At 59.2% G+C, this 19421-nt stretch overlaps 1 protein-coding gene across 3 annotated transcripts; it reads right to left on the reverse strand.

Annotated features, from left to right (window-relative positions):
- Nucleotides 1-3028: 3028 nt before the first annotated feature.
- On the reverse strand, nt 3029-18902 carry MDFI (MyoD family inhibitor). 3 transcript variants are annotated; one of them, XM_059937460.1, is made up of 5 exons: nt 18812-18902; nt 17183-17269; nt 9937-10119; nt 6262-6486; nt 3029-3697 (listed from the first exon to the last, which is right to left on the reverse strand). In XM_059937460.1, the coding sequence occupies exons 2-5, from the start codon at nt 17256-17258 to the stop codon at nt 3441-3443; spliced, it is 741 nt and encodes a 246-aa protein (XP_059793443.1). In that variant the 5' UTR covers nt 17259-17269; nt 18812-18902; the 3' UTR covers nt 3029-3440. The 3 variants fall into 3 exon arrangements, with proteins under 3 accessions (XP_059793443.1, XP_059793441.1, XP_059793442.1); XM_059937458.1 differs by lacking the exon at nt 18812-18902 and adding an exon at nt 17405-17599; XM_059937459.1 differs by lacking the exons at nt 17183-17269; nt 18812-18902 and adding an exon at nt 12058-12101.
- Between the last annotated feature and the right edge of the window lie 519 nt (nt 18903-19421).

Here is a 19421-nt window from a genome sequence, read left to right on the forward strand (position 1 = left end):
TTCAAGGTGTCCCCTCCTTGCCCCGGAGACATGGGGTGTCTAGGCCCGAAGCCGAGTTGGAGTTGGCCCAGCTCTGAGTACAAGCACAGAGAATGTGGATTAAATGTGCCAAAGAATGGGGAGAAGCTGGTGGAGGCTCAGGAGGCGGGGGCGTGGGGGGCAGAGCACCCCTCCCCATCAAGCCAGCCCCTGGCTCAGCCGCTTGCTCGATTACAGGGCAAACACACCAGATCACCCAGAGGTCATGGGCGGTCCTGGCCAGGGACAACTCAGCCTGGCCTCACCACCTTGTCTTCCCACAAATGTGGTAATGCCTGTCTTGAGTTAGACGACCCAGGGCAGGAGAGCGGCCCTCAAGAAGTCTCCTGGGCAAAGGGGGGGTGCTGATCTGCTGCTCCAGGGTTGAAAGAAAACCAGAGAAGCAGGCGACTTCCCTGGATACTGTGGCCGTCATTAGACTTCCAGAGCCTCATCACTGTTCCATTGTACACACACGGAGACTGAGGCCCAGAGGGTGAAAGGGCCTCTTCCCCAGGACCCACAGCAGAACCCGGCTCAGATCAGCTGGTCAGAAAGCAGAGACTGGGAGCCAACAGAGAAGGGCCACGGTGTGGAGGGGAACGGTCCAGAACGAGGGCTTGCCCTGGAAGGACATGTGGGCAGAGCTGGGTGGGTCAGTGGCCTCTAAGATAAATGCCATCTGCTTCCCAGCAGAGAGGAGGCCACCTGGGCAAGGACGTGGGGGCTGGGGAAGGTGGAGAAGGCGTGGGATGCAGGGGGGCGCGTAGCAGACACAAGGATCAGGCTGAACGGGCTGGTGGTGTTGCAGGTTCTGAAATGTGCAGTGTGTGAGCACATGTGTGTGTCTATGTCTGGTGTGTGTGTGTGTGTGCGGTATGTGTGTGTCTTTGTGGAATGTATGTGAGTATGTGGCTGTAAGGAGAGTGTGTGTTTGTGTGTGTGTGGCTGAATCCCGCCTCTGTCTCACCCCCACCCAGCTCAGCCTCTCGGGTTTCAGCCACTGTCCTGCAGGAAATCACTATTTGGACTTCAGAGGTGCCTCTTCCTGTGGCGGCCGCCACGGAGGGGAGAGGGCCGGGAAGGGGCCTTCCTGCCCACCTGGACCAGACCTTGAGTTGGTCAGGCGAACCCCCCACCCTGGTCCTCCCTAACGTCCCTCGAACCTCAGCCTTGGGGAGAAGCTGGGTTGAGCGGGGACTGAACGGAAGCCCTCCCACCATCATCCGTCCTCTTGTGGACAAAGAAGCACAGCAGAGAAGTGGACGCTCCCCGCGGTCATGGGGGCGGACTGGCATGCCCTCATCGAGGTCAGAGTCACAAACACACACACCCTGAGGCCCAGCCATCCCACCTTCAGGAATATTCTACAGATACAGCTCATTTGTGCAAAAGGACATGCTCACGCAACCTTGTTTATAACAGAGAAATTAATGGAAGGGATTAAGCAGGAGCTGGGCAACTGGATCATGTGTGGCTCATCCCTCCGTGAAGCTCCAGGCCGCTCTTCAAAGTGCTGATAAGAAAGAGCCCCCAAAACAAATGGTCAAGTGATAAAAATGGCGCAACGTGCATGGGATTCTGACATTTTGTAAAAAAAAAAAAAAGAAAAATGATATGGGTAAATGCTTGTGTATGCACTTTTGATGAGACTTTTGAACCTTTTGTACTTTGAGCATACAATAACTAAGCAAAAACAAAAAAACAACAAAAAATAACCCTTGAGACAAACGAACATTGAGGGGGCCAAGAAAATGGGGCTTCTCTCCTGGCTTTGATCTTGACTATGTGACCCTGGGGAGGTCACTTCCTCTCTGTGTCCTGAGTTTCCTATGTGGTCCCAGAAGTCGGAAAACCTTGGTGTTGGCAAAGTGAGGCCTGTGTACATGTGTATGAGGGGAGGGGCTGCAGGGGAGGGGTGGGGCGGTGGGGTCCTTCTCACCATCTCTTGTCACCTCCTTCTGCTGACACTGCAACCCACGCCCAAGGCCATGGGCTGTTCCGTAGTGTGGCATTCCTTAAGACAGTTCAGATTTCATCTGGCTCTTTTCCTGAGCTCCCTCCTCCCCTCCAGAATCCGTCAGGGCCACTCCACCCTTTGTTCTTGGAAGCAGCGTCCCACCAGTTTCCCATGAGGTCTCCACTTTTCAAGGCCTTCTAGGGCCATGTCTTCTCCTCAGGACAATCCAAGTCCAACCATGAGCTGTCCTCTCACTCACCCTGGACCCCTCCTGGCTTCCTCCAGGTCCAGGATGGGGTGGAGAGGGGTTTGGTCCACACAGCCCTCCCCGCTGTCAACCTCAGTGCTCTGGTCTGCCCCTCCTTCCCGCACCCAAGGGCTCTGGACACCTGACCTCTGAGGCTTCCGCCAATCCTGACAGTTTTCTTCTATCTCAGGCCCCCTGGCAATCAGGGGGACAACTGAGGCTGGGCCACGTGACCTCCATTCAGGCCAAACTTGTCTCCCAGTGCAGCCCTGGCTGTGTGGGGGCCCAGGGTTGTCCCCTCCCCAGGCCCTGCTCTGCCACTGACATAGGCGTCACCCTATGCCTTGGAGCCATCATGGCTTCGAGAAGCAGGAGTCAGCAGGAGATTAATTAATCAAAACCTGAACACATCTGCTGTTAATTAATTCTATGCCAAGGGTTAACTCTTCCCTTTCTGGGCTTCTCTGTCCCTTTGGCAGGAAGAGGGAAATAAAGGTGGGGCGTGGGTACCCCTCTTCCTTCCCTCCCTCAGGGGGGAACGTGACACAAGGGAGGGGACCTCAGGGGCCAGGGAAGCCCCATCCATCTGGGGCCTTTGTAGGGGGGTTGTGAGAGTGTTGGTTTTGAGAGTCCATGGCCATCGCTCATGAGTCCTGAGGAAATGTGAGATGGACCCATATCTTTATTTACAGCAACAAATAGAACAGACCTTCCCTCCATTCCCTCCCTCTCCCCTTCCAGTCTTATCTATACCTTTCCCCCCTCCCACCCCACCCTGGGCCCAAGCCCAGCCCTACCCTCTGGGGTCACTGTATGGGTCAGGCCCCACAGGAGGGGAGACTGGGGAGGGGCTTGGCTGAGGTCAGGTGGGGTGTCTCTTTTCACATTTTGTTGTCCTCTAAGCCTGGGGGCGGGGGAGGGGGGAGGCAAGAACAGGGGCAGTGAGAGGTAGAAAAGCGCACAGCCCCAGCACCCCAGCTTCCCCCATGTCCCGGCCCCCTCCCCCAACTTTCACAGTGTTCTGCAGCCCTGGCAGCTGATCCAGGAACCGTCCCCCCTCCCCCCAGGTCTTCGGTGCTGTTGTCCAGGGAAACCAGCGAGGAGGACCGGCACCGCCCTCTCACCGGGCTGGGGTTCCGAGAGGGCCCGGGGAGGGTGGGAGAGGCCCGGGGGAGGGGGCGGTCCAGCCTCGTGTGACAGCTGGGACGCCGCGGGTCAGGAGGAGAAGCAGAGCCCGCAGCACTCCATGCAGATCTCCAGGCAGTCGGCCGACTCGCAGCAGGCGTCCAGGATGCCGCAGTCCAGGTCGCAGGGCAGGTCGCAGTCGGCGCACTCGCCGGAGCCGCAGCAGCAGCAGCAGAGGCACGAGTCCTCGGAGCTGCAGGAGCCGCACGTGGCGCAGTCCAGGACGATGTTGCACAGCGTCAGGAACTCGCAGAATAGGCAGGACAGGATGCAGTGGACGCAGCAGTCTGCAGGCGAGATGGCCCGGGGCCGGGGACCAGCCGCGGGCGGCAGGCTCACTGAGTGCAGACATAACGCTCGTGCAGCCCTCCCCCGGCTCCGTGAAATGGGGACTCACCTTCCAGGTGACCCCGAGACACGGAGAGTTACGTGGAGTGAGGGTCTGAGCCCCGGCAGCCTGGATCCCGAGTCCCTGCTTTAACCACCCTCGGTCATTTATTTAACGAACACCGAGGGATGACGTGTTCCAGGCACTGTTCTAAGTGTTATGCACGAATTAAACTCATTTAAACTTGCAACAACTCCTTGAGGAGGGGCTGTATTAGCCGCTCTCTACAGATGAAGAAACTGAGGCACAGAGAAGTCACTTCAAAATCTCTCCAGAATCCTACCACTCTGCTCAGCTCTTGCCTGGCGACAGCAACTGCGTCCTCGCTGGTCTCCCCACTCCCTGCCTTTGACTACCGCTCCCGGCCCGCACCTACTCCGCACACGGAGGCCGGAAGGACCCTTGAAAAACTTCTGTTGGATCCCGCCCCTCCTGCCCTCAGAACCCTCTAGTGGCTTCCCCTTCACCAGGAGGAAAAGCCCAAGAGCTCACAGTAGCCCCGACGGCCCCTCCCCAGATCACTCTGCTGTGGCCACACTGGCTTTTCCTGGTCATGCAGGCACTGCCCCCCGTCCCCCCCCAGTGCTCCAGCCCCAGATACATGCTCTGCTCATTCTGACCCCTCCGTCTTTGCCCAAATGTCCCCTCTCGGGGAGGCCTTCCGCGAACACCCTCTTTAATACTGCGAGCTGCTGGGCCCCAGCCCCACCCCCTCGCCGGGGCCTGCTCTGCCTCCCCGCCCAGGACTTAGCACCTCCCGCGGCTTACACAGCCCTCCCCGCCTACTAAAGGGCAAACACCGCAGGGGCCGGCGTCTTTGTCTGTTACGGTCCCTAGACCGGTGCCTGGCACATCGTGGGTGCTGAGTAAATACACAGGAAGTGAATTAACGCACGATCCTGCCTTGGGCACCCAGCTGGTACGCGGTGGTGCTGGCTCGGCAGCCCGTGTTCTGAACCGCTGGCGTGCTGCCAGGATGCTGGGCTGGCACCCCTCCCAGGGGTCGGGCCATGGGCAGTGTCCAGTTCCCCTGACCAGGCGGGCCCCTGGCTCAAGGCTGCTGGTCCTGTCGGAGTCTCACACCACCATGCAGGCTCTGACGTCCCCACCCAGTCCTGTGTACAGGGAATGGGGGCTTGCACAGCTGGAACCCCTGCCATCTATCGGCAAACTGGATAAGGGAGTTCTCTTCAGACGCAAATCTGATGAGGTCACCACCTTGCTTAAAACCCTTCGAAGCTCCCTATTGTCTTCCAGATGAAGTCTAGACCCACTACGCAGCTTACTAGGTACCCTCCACCTCGGGAGTCCCGGTCTGCTTGGATTCTCACCTCCCACCATTCCTCACCTGGAACTTCATAATCTAGCCACACTAACCAGTTCTCACCTCTGTGCTAATGCACCCTGGCTAGATCCTCCTATGGGTCCTTTAAGGCTTGCTCAGACACCTCCAGAGCCTTCCCCGACTCCCCTCCCCAGCTTTCTGGGCTGGTGTGGGTGTCCCCCTGTGTTCACTTTATCACTCATCATTTATCTTTTATCACATCACAGAGTGATTACCTGTTTGTGTCCCTCTGATGAGAGCTTTATGAGGCCATGGCCTGGGTACCCAGCACACAGCACAGTGCCTGGCTCACAGCAGATGCCCAGTTCACTTCAGATGCATGAATACCCCCTTCATAAACAAGCCTGTTGGGCAGAATCTGCTCTGGCGGGTGAAAGTTATGAACACATTGTGTGCAAATGTGTACACTGAATCCTGTTTGCAGAGGACCAGCCAGAGTCCCCCAGCATGGAGAAAAATTACTTAAAAGTTCTGGGGTGAAGGTCAAACATCACTGGGCTACAGGTAGCCGTCACCCAAGCTGAACTGATGCCTGGTGGGACGGGGGACGTGGCTGCCCAGGTTGGTCCCTCAGAGGACCTCCGTGTGACAGGAACAATGGCTGGTATATCTGGGTGCTCTGACCTCCCACTGCACCTTGCAGCCCCCATTCCGCCCCCAATTAAGCATCTGATGGTGCATCATTTTATTACGCTAGGTGCTGTGCTCTCACTAAACAGATGGTCCATTCCTCAAGGAAAATTTCTGTTTCCAGAAATGACGTGGTTTAAGCTGGACGGGCCCAGATGGCTCCACTTCTTGTTAGAGCAACTCTGGGAGAGTAGGGATGAGAAGGGGTTGGCCTTGAGAACTCACAGGTGCCTTACCTTACCCAACATGTGTCCTCTGCAAGGTCCTCTGATTTAAGAGTCTTGCATCAGACTCCCTGGAGGGCTTGTTAAAACCCAGACTCCCGGGCCCCACCCAGAGGTTCAGATCTGGAGGACCTGGCGTGGGGCTGAGATGCTGCACTTCTAACCAGCAACCTTGTAAAGATGCTGCCGCTGGCCCCTGCGTCAGACTTCGAGGAAGCCAGCTTTGGAGGCTTCTCCCAGAGGGAGGCGAGATGGGGTGCTTACCTTCCTGTGCCTGGAGAGGGATCTGGGAGGCAGCAGACTTGGTGCTGCCCTTGCTTTTCTTGCTGCCTGGGCTGGCTAGAGATGGGTGTGTCTGCAACTTCCGGTGGGCCTTGGGGCCACCCAGGGCACCGTTCCCCGTCCGCCTGGCGCCGCCCAGCTCCGAGGGGTGGCCAGAGCCATTTGCCACTAGTGGGATGCAGCCCAAGGGGTTCCCCTGAGGCTGGCCTAGGAAGATGATGAGAAAGGGCAATGAGGGAGGTGGGAGCTGGGGAGTGGGTCCCTGCACAGCCTCCCGGGGCTCTGCTTGAATCTTGCCTGCTTTGTTCCTAGATACACCACAGGTCATCTAGCTGATCTGTGTTTTGCAGATGGGGAAACTGAGGCCCAGGGAAACTGATTTGCCCAGTGGCACATCATGAAACAGCCACAGAGTCGAGCCTGGCTCTTGACTCCCAGGTCCATGCTCATTCCAGAAAAGACAGAGGTGCAAGGCAAAGGGAGAGGCTCAGGGCCCTGGACCCCACCTTCTTACCCCACGTGAAATCCACTATCCTGCTCTTGGGGTCCTGAGATTTTGGTGAGAGTGGTGGCAGTTGGGGGTGGAGGGAGAGCAGGGAAGCAGTTAACCGTCACCTCGGCCCCTGCCAAGCCCCCTGCTGCTTTTGCCCTTCGTGTGCCGGGTGATTGATTGGAAACATCTGTTTGGAGATGAATGCCCTGGCCCTGGAATCCAGGGGCTCCTCAGAGCAGCCCCCTATCTCCTGCTCCTTCCGCTTCCAGCTCCCCACCCCATCCAGCCTCTGTGGGGCAGCTGCAGAAGGGGCTTGCTGAGGGGCCCCTTGGGTCTGAGGAGGGGGAGAAGGGAAGAGGGAGGCCAAGCAGGGAGACCCCAGAAGCTGGGAACCCTGGGTCCCCATCCCAGGCTGAGGAACCAAAACAGCTTTATCAGTGGGGTGTGGGGAGGCTGGCCCTGGAGATCCCCCCGAACACCCCATTCCTTCCCTCAGGTTTGCCCACCTGGATGGCATGGTTCTGTTCTCAAGAGATGAGGGCAGGGGTGTGTGTGTGTGTGTGTGTGTGTGTCTCAAGAGATGAGGGCAGGGGTGTGTGTATGTGTGTGTGTGTGTGTGTGTCTCAAGAGATGAGGGCAGGGGTGTGTGTATGTGTGTGTGTGTCTCAAGAGATGAGGGCAGGGGTGTGTGTGTGTGTGTGTGTGCGTGTCTCAAGAGATGAGGGCAGGGGTGTGTGTATGTGTGTGTGTGTGTGTGTCTCAAGAGATGAGGGCAGGGGTGTGTGTATGTGTGTGTGTCTCAAGAGATGAGGGCAGGGGTGTGTGTGTGTGTGTGTGTGTGTGTCTCAAGAGATGAGGGCAGGGGTGTGTGTATGTGTGTGTGTGTGTGTGTGTGTGTGTGTGTCTCAAGAGATGAGGGCAGGGGTGTGTGGGGGGGGAGAAGTCTGAGGAGGGGTCACAAGAGTTCGAGGATCTCTCTGCTCAGGGTCCCTGACTCCTGCGCGGGACCCTCTGGCCCTGAGGACCCTCAGTAAACGTGAATGTGGGGCACTTCCATCTCTCAGGCCCTGGGGTCTAGATCCCCAGCTCCCTCCGGGCCAGGTCTCTGGGTTTGGATTGTGGCAGGAGGGGGTGTCTGGGGCGGGAGCTGGAGGCTGAGGAGAGCGGAAGGGGGCCTCAGCGCTTCCCCTAACTGAGGGGGCTGGGCCTTTAAGTAACGGTGGGAGCACATTTGGGGGCACTCACTGCACGCGGGCACTGTTCGGAGCACTTGGCATGCGAATTGTTCTCAGTATCTCTATAGGTCAGTATCCTCCTTTTACAGATGAGGAAATCGAGTCCCAGGGAAGTACAGTAACTTGTCCAGGGTCACACAGTGAAGGGTCAGAGGTGGGACCAGCTTGGAGGCTAAAAGCTGGGACTCCGAGAGCAGAGAGGCAAGGAGCGGGGCAGAGGTTGGGAGGCAAGGGACCGAGGAATAAGCTGCTACTATCACAACCATCACTACTCTTATAACTAGTAGCTGACATGGTTTGAGCTGTGACTAGGTGCCAGACACACAGTGTTAAGAGCTCTAAGTGTAGTAACTACTTCCTTATGTGCTTTTTTTTTTTTTTTTTTGGCCACACCGAGTGGCTTGCGGGATCTTAGTTCCCTGACCAGGGATTGAATCTGGGCAATGGCAGTGAAAGTGCTGGGTCCTAACCACTGGACCACCAGCAATTCCCAGTAGTAACTTCCTTAAGCATCAAACAGATGTACTATTACTAGCCCATTTTCCAAATGAAAAAACTGAGGCCCAGAAAGGGTAAAACTTGCCAGAGGTTCCACAGCTAGGAAGTGGAGGGGGGAGGGGATGGAGATTGGGAGAAAGGAGCTGAGGGCAAGCTGGGGAGTCAGGAGACGATGGGAGACAGGGCTCTGGGGAGGACCGTGCTGGGAGCCTCTGGCCCTGAGCAGTGGCTGGTGCCTGCATCTGGGTAAACAGGGGTAAGGCCAGGGGAAGTGGCCAGGCCTGAATCATCCTGCCCCCACCGCCTGGCCCCATGGTGGGTGACTGGGCTGAGTCCTTGGCCAGCTTCGGTGCCCCCTGCCCTGCTGCCTAAACATGGGCACAGTGACCAGAGGGCGGGAGCGTGTGGTGAGCTAAGGGCCCAGGAGGTTGGGGCAGACACAGAGCTCGCCTGTGGCCACGGCCGTGGCGGTGGTCGTGGTGGCTGAGTCACAGAGCAAACACTCAGGGCCCCACAGACACAGGGGTGTCTGTCCAACTCCCATCCAGGCCCCCTCCTCCGTGACCACGGCATTCAGCTCTTTCTCTCAGTTCTGCTGGTGGGTGTGTCTGGAGGGCAGTGCACTAGCAGGATTTAGTAACCCTGACTTCCAGGGAGCCCAGCTGACCCCAGATGCCCTGGCTGAAGGCGGCTCCACGCTCGGCCATGCCCGCTGGGCAGGCAGGCATAGGAAAGAGCACTGGGCCAGGAGACCTGAGCTCCCCAGTCTGTGTCCAGGGAGAGTGGGTCTCCTTGCCTCAGTTTCCTCATCTGTAAAATGGGCTTGGCAAGCGCTATCCTGCTGCCTCAATACAGGCCAATGTGGAGAGCGCGTGAGATCATGCAGGGAAAGAAAGTTGGAAAGTGCCAATGTGTCCGTAGATTTTGCGGATCTTACTGGTAATTACAAAATGATTCTGGCTGTCCCTTCCCCTGCTTCTGAGGGTGACAGTGGCGAATTCTCCCCCTCCAGGACCTCCTTGGAGACACTGAGCTAAACCTGGGAATAGAGCTGAGTTTTGCTCCTTTCTACAGAGAGCAACTGCGGGTGTCTCTCCTGCCGGTTTGCTCTTGACACCCTGAAGGCTGGGCTGCCTCAGGCTCCGGCTCCCTGCCCCTGGCCTCACGCTCTCTTGTCCTGAACCACATTGCCTGGAGCCTGTCCACACTCATTTTGAACTAATTTTATCCGAATCATTTTGTATGTGGAGGTCTTCTTCCTAGACAGAAAGGGCAATGTCCTACACCTTTCCACTGCCCACACCTCAAGGTCCTGGCCCACCGCTAGGCTCCCACAGGCACCCATGGCATTTCTGCCAGCCCATCTGCATTGGATTCTCTAGAGCAACCCCTACATGTTGTCACCCCAATCCCCTGACCCCTAGGACTCACGTGTCACAGCTTCTGTGGGGATGTCGAGGTCAGTGCTGTCCAGGGCCTGGGAGGCCCCAAGGCCATTGCTTTGGGGCATGGAGGGCGCCGCCTCCTCCAGGGAGCCCTCCTCTAGCGCTGCCTCCGCAGGTTGAGTGGATCCTGTCACTACCTCCAGCCCAGGCAGGAGGGATAGGGTCTGGGCTAGGGAAAAAGCAGACGACCGAAGGACATTTTCCTGGTGTCCTCCTGTTTGCCCAGCCCTGGTCCCCTTCCCACAGCCCAGAATGCCGTGAGCCCTCATTCTTGGTCTCTGTACCAGTTACCCAGCCCTTACCCTATCTGGCAACAGTGCCAGACTCTAGAATAGAAAGTTCCCAAACCACAGCCCGTGAACGAGCAAGGGTGTGTACATGTGCACGTGTGTGTGTGTGTGTGTGCGCACCGTCAGGGAGAGGGGCCCGAGATGCATGGTATAAGGGAAGTGGGGGGAGGCAGAAACACAGCACAGGAGAGAAGAGACAGGCAGCGATGGGGAGACAGGGACAGGCACCCAGAGTGACATGGAGAGAGAAAGAATCAAAGGCACAGTGAAAGGTAGAAGCAAAGACAGACAGTGCATCAGAAAGTGGGAGACTGGGCACGGAGGAGGGCGCCCCAGACGCCCAGTGACAGACAGCCCGGGAAAGGCAGGAGACTCAGCAATTGAGCGAAAGTCAGCGATGGAGAGAAAGATAAAGATGAGGTCAGAGGCAGAGGCGATGGAGAGGGAGTGGGATACAGACAGAGCAAGAGGGAGATGGACAGTGAGCAACTGGGGCTGAGAAAGAGGATGACAGCAAGAGAAAGAGTCAGAGAACCCTGGGTGGTGAGGCGGAGCCTGGGGGATGAGGCGGAGGGGCTCCGGGCAGGAAGAGAGACGGGGAGACGGCCCAAGAGTGCTGGAAGAGGCGTATGGCAGCCACATGTAATTACAGTGAGTGGCTCGGCCCCTCTGTGCAGGGTGGGCGGAAGGCAGAAATGGAGCCACCTACAGTTCCTGAGGCAGCAGGACTAGGGCCTCCTGGGCCCAGGGGAGGAAAGTTCTGGGGGCTGAGAGGTGGGGCAGGGTGGCAGAAAGGTGACCGGGCGTGGGAAGGCCTGAGGGTGGACAGGAAGGGTGAAGCCCAGGGTCATGGGGCCAGGGGCCAGGCTGGGCAAGGGCAGGGTGCAGCCTGGGCCTCCCATCAGCCCCCAGGTCGTGCAGTGGGAATGACAGGGGCCTCAAGGGGGTGCCCCTCCCCCAAGCCGCACTGGGATCAGGGGAGACAGAAACGAGAGACTCAGAGAGACACAGAGACCAAAGGGCTCAGGGAGAGGAGAGTGACACAGGGAGCCACAGAGAAAGATGAAGAGAAAGGGTGATGAAACCCAGAGAGTAAGAGGTCAGCGCCCACCCGAACACACCACACACAGAAATCACGAGACACACCCACAGGGACAGAGAGAGACAAAAACTAGTCTTGGAAACAGTAACGGAACCAATCACAGAGCACAGAGGGCCTTACACAGGGGTTCCTTCCCTGAGCTGTCTCCAAATGGGGGTGGAGGGGTAGGGAAGGAGATCTTTAGAGGGATCAATTCAGGTTGGGCATGTAGGTCTGGGGGATGGGAGCATCCTGAGGGGAGGGGACAATCCTTGTTCCAAAGACCCTGGTCTCCCACGGCCAGGGGGACCGAGGCCCCAGGGACCCCACGTGGGTCGTACAGAGAGCTGCCGGCATGCTCCCACCTGCCTAGGGAAACCATTAACCCTGCCTGGAGCTGGGAGCTGGGACAGGGAGCAGGGAGGGCTGGGGCTCCCACCACTCCTGAAAGGTGGCAGTTCTGTGCTGGGAACCCCTCCTGGTGCCCAGGGAGGCAGGGGGCAGGTCCCTCCAGCCCCATCCATTCCTTGGGCCTACTGAGAGCTCTCTGCGTTAATGAGAGGTCAAATGGCTTTGGGAGGATCGCAGGGCTCGGACGAGGGGAAGCAGGGAAGCAGGGAAGCAGAGACAACCCCCAAGGGGGATCCAGGCCGCCCGCTCCATGGCACCTCTCCCAGCCCAGAGCCTGGTCTACAGCAGCACAGACGGGACAGGACGGTGGAGGGTCACGACCAACCTGGCATGGAGAGGGAGGCTCACAGCTTGAGTCCTAATTCCCAGGAAGGGAGGGGGCCGCCCAGCTCCAGCCTCTGGCCCCAGAGGCGTCTTGCCAAAGCCCTGAAGCGGAGTGCTGACTCTCCCAGGTGGTGTAATGACAAAGGCCTGAGCCAGGAGCTGGAAGACCCAAGCCCTGGTTTTTAGCAGATACCAGCTTGGGCGAGTTACCAGGAATTGGGTCACCTTGTGTGAAAGGGGGCTCACCATGCTTGTCCCTCAGGGTTTCAAAGAGTAAATGAAACACTCAGCAGTGCCTGGTATTCAGGGGGCCACTCACATACGCTTCCACCTGCCCATCCCCCTGCCTGCCCTCCCTCCTCTCCCTTCCTTCCTTTCCTCCTTCCTTCCTGTGCTGTTTGGTGTAACAGCTACGACGCACCTCCCAATACGTCAAGCACTGGGTGGACCAAAATGAGAAAGACCTGGTCACTCCCCCAGGAGTTCTCTGTCGGGGTGGGGGTGGGTGACAGTCACATACACCGAAGGGCAAGAGTTACAGCAGGGGCATCTAAGAACTGTGGAAGCACAGAAGGTGGGCACTTATCCCAGGGGTGTGTGTGTGTGTTTGTGTGTGTCTAGGAGGCTTCTTGGAGAAGGCAATGGCTACACTGGGTCTTAAATAATCAATCAGTCAGCAAAGAAGGGGAAAAGGACCTTTCGAGAACAGCAGCAGAAGCCAAGACCCCAGTGTGAACAGCTATAGCATGAACGAGGGGAGACTAGAATGATAACTGGGGCACGGTGGGCCTTGTGGTCACTTCCCAGGCTTTCTCCTGAGGTCACCAGGGCACACAGAGGTGACACTGTCAGTCCTGCAGTGGAAGGAACCAGGATTGCAGCTCTCTTGGCCCCCAGGGTTGAAGAGGGAGGAAGGAGAGGAAGAGGAGTTAGGAGACTGATCCTCACCTGGGCCCTCCTACCCCTATGTCACCTGCCACTCTCTGGGCAGTGTCTCCTAAGTCACCTACAGGGCTGGTGACCTTTAATCTGGTGGGAACAGGAAATTACAGAGAGCACAGACAAAGTCCCGAGGAGGCCCCTCCTGCAGGAAACCTGCCATTCTGGGGTGAGCACCAGACCTTGGAAGGAAACCAGGGGGGAAAGTAAATCCAGTCCAGTCATCTTGACCTGGAAACACTGAGGGACAGACCTCCTGGAGCCGGGAGGGCTGCGGAGGGGACCCAGCAGACACTGGGGAGCAGCGCTGAGGGCAGAAGAGGAAACTGTGCCGAGGGCCCAGAGACGTGGGAGCAGGCAGAGAATGAACAAGACGTGGCAGGAGGGCCTGGTCTGCGGGTGACACGCTGCCCAGGGGCCCCGACGCCAAGATGCTGGAGAAGAAACAGCTCTCCCTGCAAGCACGTGGAGCCGAAAAACCAGACAAGAGGCGGGGCCCATGTGCTCAACAATCAAAAGACGGAAAGAGCCCAGTTTTCCTTCTTGCGACCAGGAGACCCCTGCCCAGCCACAGAGGGGAGAACATCTCTGAGGAGAAAGTCCCGGAGGATGGGAGGCCAGCAAAGGACAAGGGCCACCGTGTGGACAAGAAACTCAAGTTGTGTGTGAAGGCATCTGCCCCGGGTCGGGGTGGGGCTGGAGTCCCTGGCTGGGGCCCCACCAGAGCCACCTTTTTCTAATGTGCACAGGGGGTAATTCCCTGGCGGTCCAGTGGTTAGGACTCCGCGCTTCCACTGCAGGGGGCACGGGTTCGATCCCTGATAGGGGAACTAAGATCCTGCACGCAGCACGGTGCAGCCAAAAATAAATAAATAAATAAACTTAAAAAAAATAATAATGTGCACAGCGGGCCAGTCATGCTGGTGGCGTCCCTGAGCAGAAGTCCCAGCCCTGCACTTCTCTCAAGAGTCCCCATCTCCAAGGGGGAAACACAGAAAGGCAAGAGCCCCTGTGCCTCGACATATTCTCATCCCTAACATGGGATAAGGTTCAGGTCAATGCCCTGAGTTCTGGAAAGACAGCCCCAGAAGAGGGTGGAAAAGTCACGTTTAAATCCATAAGCCCGAGAGCGAAGCAGAGAGACTCAAACTTCAGCCGGACCCTGTGTGCTCCCTCTGCCTGCTGTTCCTGGATGGAGAAGGAGTTTGGGGGACCTCTTCCAGGTGGGAAGGGTTCATTCCAAGCCTGGAAGGTGTCCACAGGGCCCTTGTCCCCAAGCTCCGGTGCCTGGTCCCTCCAGCTGAGCCCTCTCCATTGTCTTCGTGGACAGTGGACCCAGCTTTCCCCTTTGGAGCTCCGACCATCTCTGCAGAGAGAGGGCCAGGATCTGATCTGCTCAGAGAGTAGTGACCAAAGCCCCACATTCCAATCTCTCCTTGGCCTGGTATTCAAGGCCTCGGTCTATATCTTCAGCCTACTCAATGGACAAGGATCCTATGTTCCAGGCTGGCCGACCTCTCCATGGCCCCAGGCCACCACAGGGCCTTCTGCCCAATCCATCCAAGCTTATGTTGTTCCCCTTGATCAGAATGTCCTACCTCTCCCCTCTCCCCAGATCCAACTCATCCTTCATGACCCAGCTGGAGTTTCACCTCTTCCTCCATAAAGCCTTCCCTGACCCTCGAGCCAATAGTCTCTCCTCGGAGTGGCCACTTACTGAGAACTCAGCGTCCAGGGTTCCCTGCTGTAAACTGTAACTAGGGAGTGAAGTGCGGGTCCTCAATCAGACTGCAGCCCCAGTCTGTCTCTGCACCCCCAGTAAGCACTTAGCAAATGTCTGTTGCTGAGGATTGAGTTCTGGAGCCTGGAGCCCCAGGTCAGGAGGAGAGAGAACGAGAAGGTGAGAATCAGGGTTGGCAACTGGCACCAAGAAGGCAAGAATGTGGACTCGCTTGATACACACAGGTCACAGGCTCAGGTCACCAGGCTGAGGACTTGTGAGGGCCTGAGATGGCCAGTTAGGCTGGGTCCAGTTGGTTTTATTTTAGGTCTGAAGGCTCCAATTCCCCAGGAAATTCAATTTAGAACCAAGAGCAGGAATGTGACGCCACAGTGCTGGACAGAAATCTCTGGGTTAGGGAGCCAGGCTCCTGGGGCTCTCAGGGCTGGATGGGGAAGAGGCCACTGGGGGAGCCAAGGGTGTGCGGGCTTGGCCACCTTCCCCGACCAGAGCTGCCCTGGGTCCCCTTGCACCCCTGTCTGCATCTTGCGTGGCTGAGGGAGGGGCTGACTTGCTCCCTGGCTATCTTGCCAGCAGGGCCATGGCCTTGCTGTTCTGTCAGCACTCAGCAGGGAGCGTGGGGGATTCTGGTCTCCGATTTAGGCGTCTGTGGGGTTTTGGCTGGGTCTCCTGCGGTTTGGGCTTCCTGGGCAGCAGGCTCATTCTCCCAAGGCAGCAGAGCCAGGCCTTCTCGTGTTATGAAAGCCACATTGTCTGGCCCAGCCCAGGCTGGGGAGGGGGCTCGCTGGGGCACTGGGGGGCCTCAAGTTACAGCCCAGGGCTTAACCCTCCCAGTGGCCCACCCTGGCCCTTGCCCCTGCCCCGAGCACATTCAGCCCCTCCTTTCCCTACTGGGGCTCGAAATGGGTCACACAGGGGCGAGGATCTTGGAAGGAAGGAGTGGAGGCGAGAGCAGAGAAAATGGATAAGCAGGGGAAGAATGGGAGAGTGGGAGAGAAGCAGGAGGCCGAGAAAGAGAGGAGGGGCTAGGGACAGAGAAAGAGCCTTCCCAGGTCTCTGCCCCTAGCTCTCTCTCCAGGCTGCAGGAGCCCAGTTCTTGGGGCAGTTTATTCCCCAGAAGTCCCTACTCCAGGGTCCCCACAGAGCGGGGGAATCGGAGGGCTGGTGGGACGCACAGCAGACACATTAGTCTCACGTACATGCCGGCTCCTGGCCAAACGTCTCCGACTTGTCCTCACGCTAGGAGACCCCCAGCCCCACCCCGCACCTCCACAGCCCTGTGTCTCCAAAGGGCCAGCATCCACACCAGGTAGACCTGGGCCTCTCCAAACGGGCAGACCAGCTCCCATGGGCGGATATGGAGACTGAGGCCAGAGAGGGGAAGGAACTTGTCCAAGGCCGTGCAGGGAATTAGTGTCAGAGGTCCAGGACCAGACCTCCGTTATTCAGAGACTCAAAGAGGGGAGAAAGGGCAAATGGGGCTGGGTGAGAGGAAGGCAGAAGATTAGACTAGCCTAGAGCTAGGATTAAAGGCATGAAATCTGGGCCTGTACTCCTGCATGCCACCCCTCCAGCCCCCCCCCCAACAAAACCCAGATGTTCCTGACTTCTCCCTGTCCCTGTGGTCCATTGTGAGCCTCAGCTCACATGTGTATGGTGAGGGGCTGGACTGAGAGCCACAGCCCCAGGACTCCCCTCCACCCCCTCCTCAGACCCCCTCAGGGAGTCACAAACCCTCCCGGGGTTGGGAGGCTCCTGCAGGAATCCCTGGGAGGTTACAGACCCCTTGAGTTGAGGGAAGGGCCGTTTCACTCGGGTGGTGAGCACTCGATTGGGGTGAGTGCATGAGACAGAGGGAGAGAAAGAGAGAGGAGGAGAAGGAGATAAAGCGTGTGTGTGTGTGTGCGTGTGCGCGCGCGCGCGCGTCCCTGCAGGGTAGGGGTGGCGGGGACTGGCCGGGCCCGGGTGGGGAGGAAGACGAGCGAGACGGAATGGCAAGAAGGGGAGGGGCCGGGTCCTGTCGGACAAAAGTTTTCTGGAAGCGCTAGGCTCTGGCTGAGTTGGGGGAAGGGAAGGAGAGAAAGACTCAGACACCCCCACCCCGCCTAAGGCCCCCATAAATATTTACACACTGGGCAGAAAAGGCTGGGACACAAATCCCAGACGGACAGACAGACACTGCGGTGTGTGTGTGTCTGGTGCTGGGAGTGGGGAGAGTTGGAGCCAACTTGGCGCGGCCACCGCCTCCGTTCGGGCCCTACCCCCATCGCCTCAGCCCTCCACTCTCTTTGGACCCGGTCCCCGATGCCCAGATTCCTCGCCTCCACCTCCACTCAAGCTTCCCGAACCGTCTCCCCCCTTCTCAGGGAGGAGGGGGGAGAATGACCACCTCCCCCAACCCCCTACCCGGCTCTCGTCCAGTCTAGCTCTCCATCCCCGGTCCTACCTGGGTCGGGGGCTGCGCTGGGGGCTCCATGGGGCGCGTCGCAGTGAGGGGGGCGCTGGCCACTCACCTGGGACATCGGCCCGGGACCTGCGGGAAACAGGGCTCAGCGGGCGGGGCGGAAGGTCCCCGCGCGCGCGAAAGGGGAAAAGGGGGCCGGGCAGAGGGCGATCCAGCGGCAGCCGTGCGCCCATCCCTTCCCAGCCCGGCCCCCGATCGACTTACTTGTGCGAGCTGCGCGCCGCTCTCTCGCGCCGCGGGGATCACTGCGCGGGGCCTGCCATGCGCGACGGCAGCGAGCGCCCCAGCCCAGGGGCAACTCGGCTCCACTGCGCTCGCCCCGCGCCCCTCCCCTCTCACTCGCTCCTTTCTCCCATTTCGGCGCCAGCGCGCGCCGCTGGCCCCCTTCCTTCTGCCTCCTTTCCCTGTAGCCCCCTCGCTCCTCCCCTGCTTGCCTCTCCTCTTCCCTCCCCTCCTCCCCGGCCCACCCTCTCCCCGCCCCCTCCTCGCCTTCCCAGGCGCACCCACCCCCCCACGTCCCTTCCCCCGCGCCGGGCTCGGCGCTGCCTGGGCGGGACACGTCTGTCCGCGGGGCGCCGCGGCTGGAGCCCCCACAGGAAGCCGGCTCCGCGCGTTTCCTCCGCGCTCTCGGAGCTGGGCCCAGTCTCCCCAGATCCCCGCCCCCCTCCCAGGCCCAGCGCCCCGGGGGGCGTGCAAAAGGGGCCGCGCGCGCTCCCCTTCGCCTGTCCTAAACTCTGCAAAAGTTTTCGAAAAAGCAAGAGAACGAGAGAGAGAGAGAAACCATGGTGACCACAACTACCTCGAGCCAATTGTCTGAATATTTGTGGACCCCAAATCTCGTTGTCCCAAAGGTGGGAGTGATCAAGTTTCTCAGGCACCCTTTGCCCACCCGCTTGGTCTCTGCCCCGGGGTCCTAAGCCTTGGCACAGACCAGAAGTTTGTCCCTCCGGGAAATCCGGTTAGTGACCAACTAGCATCCCGTGTCCTAGAGCAGCCCTAATTCCCCCACCTCCACCAGCCGTGCGTGGGAATTTGGTCAGAAACCCAACTTTGGAGGCAAAGAGAGGTTCTCGAGTTTAGCCTTTCTTTTGGCTCCAGACTGGAATCCGAGGCCTTCCAAATTGCGGGCGCTCGGGAAAGGGGAGACAGAGAGCCCCTCCCGGCGGGGGCAGCCCGGCGACACATCTGGAATTGTGAGCTGGGTCCCTCCTCAGGGCCGGGGGTAGGAAGGAGCCGTGGCCAGAGAGTCGGGGTGGGGGGAGTTCAGGGACCCTCAGCGTCGCCCAGGGAGCAGGTCCCCGAGGATGGGGGAGGGCATGGAGCCTGCGGGCCCGCTGGGTGGGGGTGGGCGGGCCCGTGGGATGATCAGGTGAGGCCGCCCGCTGTGGTGACAGCGTCTCAGCCACGCTAGACCAAGGACTCCTCGGAGCCGAGTATGGGCTCCCCACCACGAGGGCCCGTGAGCAATTAGGGAGGCGACGGCGGCGCCAGGCCTGTTCTGCCGGTTCCGCCTTCCAGCCTGGAGTTGAAGCCGGGGCTGGGACGCGGGGGCCGAGCTAGGGACTCGGGGCCTCTCCTTGGTGTCCCCCAGTCCCCGCAGTCGCTACTTACGACGCTCGAAGGTCCCCGCAGCGCCGTCGAGGCCAGGACCGCTGTGGTCCCCGCGATGAGGCCAGGTGGCTTCGGCCGGAAGTGGGGGGCCCCCGGGCCGGGAGGAAGGGGTCCCGGTCCCGCGGCCGCGCTGCCTGGTGCGGGCCCGGCCTGGAACTCCGGGAGCCAGCCCGGATCAGGCTGTTGTATGGAAATTCTGGGGAGCGGGGTGGACTCCCCCTTCCCGGCAAGGGCTGAGTCACTGGGACGCACCCGTGGGGCTTGGCGACTGCAGCATTCTGACCAGCTTACCTGGGTCCGCGAGCTTGGCCTCATCCGCCGCCAAGAGTGGAAGTGGAAGGGCGTAAGGGGGCGGGGTGGTGGACATGGTCCCCAGTGCAGTCCCCACCGTCGCTCTCCGTCCTCTCCTGAATGTGGGGCCCCCTCCCTAACCACAGACCCTAGCCCTGCACCACTAACCCGCCCCGCCTCTCCACTGCTTCTCAGTCTCTATCCAGGGCCCCTAAACTCTGGATCGGCCCAGTCTCCCAGCCTTACTGTCCGAAATCAGCTGCTTGGGATCCAAAGTCCTCTGAATCTGGCCCAACACTAATTAATATGTCTGGTTTGT

Source organism: Balaenoptera ricei, chromosome 11 (genome assembly GCF_028023285.1).
Source record: "Balaenoptera ricei isolate mBalRic1 chromosome 11, mBalRic1.hap2, whole genome shotgun sequence".
NCBI lineage: Eukaryota > Metazoa > Chordata > Mammalia > Artiodactyla > Balaenopteridae > Balaenoptera > Balaenoptera ricei.

Coding starts and splice junctions, on each gene's coding strand:
- MDFI (XM_059937460.1), bottom strand. CDS start 17,258: ATGTCCCAGGTGAGTGGCCAGCGCCCCCCTCACTGCGACGCGCCCCAT. Junction 10,120..17,182: donor CAGCGCAGCCCCCGACCCAG/GTAGGACCGGGG, acceptor CTTTTTCCCTAG/CCCAGACCCTATCCCTCCTG. Junction 3,698..6,261: donor CCCTCTCCAGGCACAGGAAG/GTAAGCACCCCA, acceptor TCTCGCCTGCAG/ACTGCTGCGTCCACTGCATC.